We start from the raw sequence: 9,004 nt of genomic DNA, 5'->3' as shown, positions 1-9,004 counted from the left end.
CCAGAAGAGTCTTAAAGTTGCTATAGATAACTGGAGATGAAGGGTAGGTTGTATGTAATAACGAATAGGAAAGTCGAGTATTCGATCCCCGGTCGCGTCATACCAAAAGACGTTCAAAGATGGTACCCTGTCTGGTGCTCGGCATTAAGGTGATAAAACAGACAGGTCGGTATACTGTGTCTGAGTGGGGCATGGTATCTCAATGGGCCAGCACTATAAAATCGGCATTCAGTCTGGACTTGTACAAGCAGCCACACACACACACACACACACACACACACACACACACTGATTCTTTAGAAAGTATCAAAGTATTTTATGTTCACATATCACTATTTTCAAGAGCCTATAGTTAGTGCATATTAGCACACGTGTGTTCAGTCAACAGGAGAAATACATCTGTAACAGCGCCTTATTTCCGCTAAATCAGGTTTGTTACTAAAATAATGTCAATAAGTTTCACGATTTCGATGACTGAGTAACCGAATCTCACGTTGCAGGGGATCGCAGTGACGTCATTCAAGGCTTTAGCAAAGCTTTAAAAAATAGAAATGGTAGACATTTTGACGGTATTTGACGCAACAGTGATCAAAATGGTGTTTGACTTCAACCACAGGTTCCCGTATGAACGATTGATTTGCCGTTGCATGTGTTTGTGACGGATGTCACCGGAGAAGCAGGATGTGCTCACCTTTCAACGAACACCCGAAGTCATCACTTTTTGGATGTGATTCAAAAATACATGCTCATGACATAGTCGGAATCCTACAATAGACTCTGTTTTGGCAGAGGTGTCTTATGAAAGTGGAAAAGTATTTTTACCCTTTATTTAGATAGCGTGACTTGAACAGTGTGTGAGTGAGTGAGAGATGTTTGACGTCACTTTGATAGCCACGAGCACCGTTATAGTGATACAAATCGTATTCCCGATAGTTATACTTCGCAATGTAGGTTAAATATCTGTGTTTTATGATAAAAAAAATTTCCTTGCGATAGATCATGGAGGATAAACAATATTCAGGGTGGCAGGTAAAGTACTTGATTTTTTACCGGACACAAGATTTTTTATATATTTTTTTAATTTAGCTTAACGTCAGTATGTATATCTCAGCGCTGAAAACACTACACTTAAATTGTAGAGAGATAACGTGATATGTGTGTTTGTTTTCTATTTAGTCAGATAACGTTACCAGATGGGACACGTGAATAATGTACTTCCACATGTATGTATGTCTTACAGATTCAATGATTGGCTGTTTAAGTCTCATGGGTTTCATTTTCAATTTGAATTTACTGTTGTTGTTTAATCTTACAATTTTGTTTTGTTACATCAAATGTTTCGCTACATATCATCATCATTGTTATATTCGGTAAATAAATATCTTGAAGAAAATCTTTCGTTGTTAGTGAGTTCAGGGTCGGCGAGGTGGCCTAGTGGTTAAAGCGTTCGCTCGTCACGCCGAAGACCCGGGTTCGATTGCCAACATGGGTACAATGTGTGAAGCCCATTTCTGGTATCCTGGAATACCGCTGAAAGCGGCGTAAAACCATACTCACTCACTCACTCACTCACTTGTAGTGGGTTTTGTTAGGCATTATTGGTACTGATAAAAGCCACCCGTCAAGATCCGGGATAGACCAGGTCTTCAGCAACCCATGCTTACCGTAAAGGCGACTGTGCTTGTAAGATCGGGTGGTCAGGCTCGCTGACTTGGTTGATGCATGTCCTCGTATCCCAAGCACTGGATTGTCTGGTCCCGACTCGATTATTTACAGACCTCCGTCAGATGTAATATTGGATTGCGGCGTTAACAAACTGATAAAAGCGCTGTTTGTTGATCTTCCTGTTAACAGCGCACAACTCATATGAGGTGGCTTCAGTGACACATATTACAGACGTTGTCAACGTGATCACAACCCACGAGCACGGTTGTGGTAGGACAGGCCAAGGGTCATATACGAGACGAATCTAGGATCCAACGAGTCATTTGTATTTTGTCGACGACCGAATTTGTTCGACACAAGTCTTTGTTTATCGTCGTTTGTATATAGACATTTCCGATGTACATCCATTTGAAGTTCGCTTAGTATATAGAAATAAGGCACTAAGACAAAGATTGTTTATATTTACATAACATTTATTAAAAATATCCAAAACATACATTTCACATTCGCTTACATTATAATTAGTAAGACCGACAAAAGCATATTTCACTCCAAATATCACAAAAATGCAACAACAAAAACAGCGCAAAAAATCAACAGACGCTGATAGCGATTTTCTAACACGTCCATCAGCAAATGCTCGGTAACAAACCTCCTGAAATTGTATGATTTGGGTCTTTTATGGCCGGGAAGATGTAGTAACATCAACTTGTCCGGGATAAAAGTAACGTTATACTGCGCCTTCTGCCACTGACTATACCCTCGCTCTATGTCTATAGTAACGAATAAGCACATGCACTCAAGCGAGAAAGACATGATATTATAGTTCGTGATTGGTAAAAAACATAGAGTCGGCATTGTCAATTCAGCATATATCTTTCCGTTGTGTGTGTTTTTTCATATAATAAAATGATCTTGTAGAAAGTGTTTGAAACTTTGAAAGTGACGTTTAAAACAATGTCCATCACAACACTCATGTAGAGGGTATTTCATGTGTCGAGTAAAGTATATCCATTTCCCCCGTCACGAGATGAGAGAAACATGATATTTCACGAGACATATCCTATTTATTATATACTTGTTGTGTAGTTGTCTACCGGAAAATTATTTTTGTTCATTACAAATGTTAAACCTTGAAACGTAAATTCTCCCTGCCTAACCACACCTTGTATTTGCGACTAAAAAGTAGTTCCGTTTGCAAAGTCTTAAAAACTAAAGTAACAAAACATATTTAGGATCACGAAATTTCTGTAAGTATTATATAATATACAAAATCAACTTTCACCAAACATATTCTTGAAAACTACGAGACCGCTGTTGGAAGCGAAAGTATACACGCTTGTCAGGCAAGTAACAAAAATGACGTTTTGGGAAAATCGAGCAGTCTCGATTGGCGTGTTAAATGAGAAATTCACAGTTTATAACGAAACATTTTCAAGAGAATAACTAGCGGCTTGAGTGATATTTACTCCATAAATGACTTTTTGTTATTATTTTGCCTTGTCAATGTGGAACTAACGTAAAACAGAATTCAACTGCATAACAGTCGATTGTACAATTCCGACTACATGATACTGATGATACAAGGTGTTCGCGAAAAGGTGAGCGTATCCTGCCCCACCGTCGGCACCCGTCACAAACACATGCAAAGGCAATTCAACTGTTCACCTGAAAAAGCACGGGAACATATTGTACAAGTCAAAATAGGGAATTGCATCGGACATCATTTTTGTCATTGATGTGTCAAATTTGGAAATGTCCTCCACATGTCTACCATAATTTTTTTTGTCAGCTTTACTGAGGCCTTGGATGTTGTAACCTTGATCAAACAACTTCTGAGCAAGAGTCTGAAGCAGCGACATCTTTAGCACAACAGTAACATCATCGTGGTCTATCTCACATGTCACTACAAGAGACCATGTAGTCAGCAATATATTAGCTACTACACGAGATCATGTAGACAATATATTAGCTACTACACGAGATCAAATAGTCAGCAATAAATTAGCCACTACACGAGATCAAATAGTCAGCAATATATTAGCTACTACACGAGATCAAATAGTCAGCAATAAATTAGCCACTACACGAGATCATGTAGACAATATATTAGCTACTACACGAGATCAAATAGTCAGCAATAAATTAGCCACTACACGAGATCATGTAGACAATATATTAGCTACTTCACGAGATCAAATAGTCAGCAATATATTAGCAACTACACGAGATCAAATAGTCAGCAATATATTTATTAGCTCCTACACGAAATCAAAATAGTCAGCAATATATTAGCTACTACACGAGATCATGTAGGCAATATGTTAGCTACTACACCAGATCAAATAGTCAGCAATATATCAGCTACTACACCAGATCAAATAGCAGCAATAAATTAGCTCCACGAAATCAAAATAGTCAGCAATATATTAGCTACTACACGAGATCATGTAGGCAATATGTTAGCTACTACACGAGATCAAATAGTCAGCAATATATTAGCTACTACACCAGATCAAATAGCAGCAATAAATTAGCTCCACGAAATCAAAATAGTCAGCAATATATTAGCTACTACACGAGATCATGTAGGCAATATGTTAGCTACTACACAAGATCAAATAGTCAGCAATATATTAGCCACTACACGAGATCAAATAGTCAGGAATATATTAGCTCCTACACGAAATCAAATAGTCAGCAATATATTAGTTAATACACGAGATCAAATAGTCAGCAATATATTAGCTACTACACGAGGCCATGTAGGCAATATGTTAGCTACTACACAAGATCAAATAGTCAGCAATATATTAGCCACTACACGAGATCAAATAGTCAGGAATATATTAGCTCCTGCACGAAATCAAATAGTCAGCAATATATTAGTTAATACACGAGATCAAATAGTCAGAAATATATTAGCTACTACACGAGGCCATGTAGGCAATATGTTAGCTACTACACGAGATCAAATAGTAAGCAATATATTAGCAACTACACGAGATCAAAAATCAGCAATATGTTAGCTACTAAACGAGATCATGTAGGCAATATCTTAACTACTACACACGATCAAATAGTCAGGATTATTTTAGCTACTATAAGACATCATGTAGGCACTATATTAGCTAGTTCCTGTGAGCATGTGTAGTCAGCAATATATTAGTTACTGCACGAGAACATGTTGGCAGCAACATATTATACAGTAAATTACACACGAGCACGGTGTCACCGCAAGAAGGCAGCAGCCGGTCTCACGTTGAAATCTAAGGCAAAATAAGAGATTCACGAAACTAATTACATTCATTCTGGTCGGATTTTCCCGATACTGGAACAAACATGATTTACCAAACTTAAATTCACATGACGATGTTGTCTTGTTGTGTCTGACTGGGGTTATCAACGATGTCATTCGGTATGAAAAATACCGATTAATAGCAACATTTCTACTTGCACCTTTTTTTAAAAATCGTGGGAGTGATTCACCAGACATTCAAATACAGACCGTACAGGCACATCAACTACTAGCCTTTATTCAACCCCACCCGCTCCGCCAGCAGGGGCTAGCAGTTGGCACGGGTCAGGTGGTACTCTGTGCTCATTCTGTTACTCTCTTCTCTTGCAATTTACGATGTACTTAAGTACAAAGCACCAACGAGTTCATTACAAGTAGGGCACACAGATTTTAAATAGGACACAGGACAAAGGGCGGACATGACAAAGGACAGCTTGTACAATTACACAGCTTATACTGCACCATTGATCGAAATGATTATTTCTTTCACATCATACACTATATATATTGTCACACAACAGTAAAAGGTCTACACAACTTCCTTTATAAACACAACATCTTCATGGTGTGCACTGCATCCTTTATATATACATCTCCATTAAAAGGCCAACATTGAATGTTTTGCAAATACAAAATATACAGTCGCATCATTTAACAATTCAACACGTGCGATGACATCACACACTGCGTCCTTTAAAAGCAAAACAACTACATTCACTACATCCTTTAACAACACAACGCTGACATCCACATACATTACATCCTTTAACAATTCAACACCTACATTCTCAGCATTCACTGCTTCATTTAACAATTCAACACCTACATTCACATCATTCACGGCATCATTTAACAATTCAACACCAACATTCACATCATTAACAGCATCCTTTAACAATTCAACACCTACATTCACATCATTCACTGCATCCTTTAACAATTCAACACCTACATTCACATCATCCTTTAACAACATAACGCTGACATTCACATACATTACATCCTTTAACAGTTCATCATCTACATTTACATCATTCATTGCATCATTCAACAATTCAACACCTACATTCACATCATTAACAGCATCCTTTAACAATTCAACACCTACATTCACGTCATTCACTGCACCCTTTAACAATTCAACATCAACATTCACTGCATCATTCAACAATTCAACACCTACATTCACATCATTCACTGCATCCTTTAACAGTTCAACACCTACATGCACATCATTCAATGCACCCTTTAACAATTCAACACCCACATTCACACCATTCACTGCATCATTTAACAATTCAACACCTACATTCACATCATTCACTGCACCACTTTAACAATTCAACACCTACATTCACATCATTCACTGCATCCTTTAACAATTCAACACCCACATTCACTGCATCATATAACAATTCAACACCTACATTCACATCATTCACTGCACCACTTTAACAACTCAACACCTACATTCGCATCATTCACTGCATCCTTTAACAATTCGACACCCACATTCACTGCATCCTTAACAATTCAACACCTACATTCACATCATTCACTGTACCACTTTAACAATTCAACACCTACATTCGCATCATTCACTGCACCACTTTAACAATTCAACACCTACATTCGCATCATTCACTGCATCATTTAACACTTCAAAACCTACATTCACATCATTCACTGCATACTTTAACAGTTCAACACCTACATTCACATCATTCACTGCATACTTTAACAGTTCAACACCTACATTCACATCATCAACTATACATACAAACAGAGTATACGCCTAGGTTTATGAGTGCAGTTACTGAAAGGTGTTGACGCGGCGTTAAAAAGGGCGACTTCGGTTTTCCAATAGTCATCTTTAGCTTTCCCCATAGTAACTTTTGAGGTACAATTGAACATGTACTTTCGACCAAGATTTCAAAGTTACTCATACGAATTTTGCTGAACCGCTACTTGATCAGGTTTACAGCATTAAAGGCTTCAAGGCAGAAAACAAACACCTTTTCCTGACCACCTGGTGTCATCGCCATTCGACGCTGAATCATAAACACATGTATAGGAAATAGTTGGAATCGTGCAGTGGACAGTGGCTTTTGGAAGAATGTTTTATGATTATGGAAATGTTTTGCCGCTTTTATTATACGATTACATAGCCGACCATTGGAATAATGTCATCTGCCTGTCAATACAACAAATATAAATCTCTCTCTCTCTCTCTCTCTCTCTCTCTCTCTCTCTCTCTCTCTCTCTCTCTCTCTGCGATGGACAATTAACGAGCTTCATCAAAACACTCTTCGTCACGACATGTATATATTATTTCGTGATGGGAATAAATGATTAGCGTTATTAATATTTCCCATTTCACGAGACCAATATTTGTAATTACTTGAAAGAAACACCATCTGTTCAGCATCTCGTTAAGACCTGACCCGGATACCCCGGCTATTGTCTCACAATATGAAGTCTCCGTATATTAATTACAAAATTTGAACAGATATCGCTCTTGCACAACCACGATCGTTCATACGGCAGTTAACATTACCAGCCGAAAACGATTCGACCTTCAACCGCATCAACCTCAAACTCAAATTCAACCTCTTGGGGTTCAACCTCTTCTATATCTCTCGTGTCTCATGTTCCTTACTGTCAGGTCAGAGCCTTCGTGGTCAAGTGGTAGAGCGTCCGCCCGGAGAACGGAAGGTCCGGGGTTCGATGCCCGGCCGCGTCACACCAAAAGACGTTAAAAAAACGGTGGTACTTGTTGTTACCCTATCTGGCGCTCGGCATTAAGGGGTTAAAACAAGGACTGGTCAGCTCGTAGTCAGTATAATGTGTTTGAGTGGGGTATTCATGTTAAACTGTGGCATGGTATCTTAGTGGGCAAGCACTATAATCGGCATCAGTCCGAACTAGTACAATCAGCCTTTGACATACACGCACACGTGCATACATGCATGTCGCTATATACGTTCAATAACGTTTGACGGGACGTTCAACCCCATTTCACCTCGCCTACTGTCAGGTCAAGAGAAATGAAAAAGTGGCATATTTCTCCCGCTGTCAGTTCAGGTCACTTGAACAAGACCTTCCAAAGTACACCAAGCTAAATGATAAGGCACTGAAGTTTCTGACAGAGACGCTACGTTTGAAACAGAAGTAATAGATAACTTGACAGGACAATCAAAGAGGCGAGAGGTTTGAAGCGGAAACCGTCGCTTGCATGTTCGTTGCAAACAGGGGAGGTAACTCCTTTCATGAAAGTGTTCAGGAGGTCCACTATGGCGTGTCCGCAGTACACGTGCACCGGTTGTATGATGCATCCCCGTATCCCGTTCTGAAAGCTGGAAGAGAAATAGGAGACGTTGAGTTATGTTTAGTGAGCAGTTTGCTTTTGACCATCCGCGCGTGTGTGTGTTCTTGGTGTGTGTGTGGTGTGTGTCTGTGTGTTTTTGTGTGTTTGTCTGTGTGTGGGTGTCTCGGTGTGTGAGTGTGTGTTAATGTGTGTGCGTGAGTGTGTGTCTGTGTGTCAGTGTGGGTGTATGTGAGTATGTGTGAGTGACTGTGTGTGTGTCCCTTTGTGTGCCCGTGTGTGTGTGTGCGTGCGTGCGTGCGTGCGTGCGTGCGTGTGTGTGTGTGTGTGTGTGTGTTTGTTTATGTGTGTGCGTGAGTGTGTGTCTACGTGTCAGTGTGGGTGTGCACCATTAATACTATTAGGGTAATAGTGGAAGTAAAAGACTCAGTTTCTGGTTATTTCTGGAACAAATTATTTTGTGAAACCAAAACCAAAACCCAGAATATGAAATAATGGACGGCCTCACAGTTAGGTGAAAGCACACACGAAGTAGAATTAGCTACAACCTGGCACAAGTGCAGGTAACGTGTAGCATAGATCACGTTCAGATCCTTCATGGACATGGACGGTTGGCTTTCAAGTAATAAGTAATTGTTTGTTTGTTTGTTTGTTTTTGTTTAATGCCACACTCAGCAACATTCCAATTAAATGAAGGCGGTCTGTAAATAATCGAG

At 39.3% G+C, this 9,004-nt stretch overlaps 1 protein-coding gene across 1 annotated transcript in view; it reads right to left on the bottom strand.

Moving 5' to 3' along the window:
• Positions 1-5,161: 5,161 nt before the first annotated feature.
• The window catches only part of LOC139445896 (uncharacterized), a 58,670-nt gene continuing 54,827 nt past the window's right edge, over positions 5,162-9,004 (bottom strand). The window contains exon 5 of the mRNA XM_071227138.1: positions 5,162-8,319. Coding sequence (XP_071083239.1) covers positions 8,118-8,319 — 202 coding nt within the window. The 3' untranslated portion in view covers positions 5,162-8,117. The remainder of the gene's footprint in view (positions 8,320-9,004) is intronic.

Source organism: Haliotis cracherodii, unplaced genomic scaffold (assembly GCF_022045235.1).
Source record: "Haliotis cracherodii isolate W230 unplaced genomic scaffold, xgHalCrac1.p SCAF_6, whole genome shotgun sequence".
NCBI lineage: Eukaryota > Metazoa > Mollusca > Gastropoda > Lepetellida > Haliotidae > Haliotis > Haliotis cracherodii.
The sequence above is the reverse complement of the archived record's forward strand: the minus strand, read 5'-3'. Positions and strand labels throughout refer to the sequence as shown.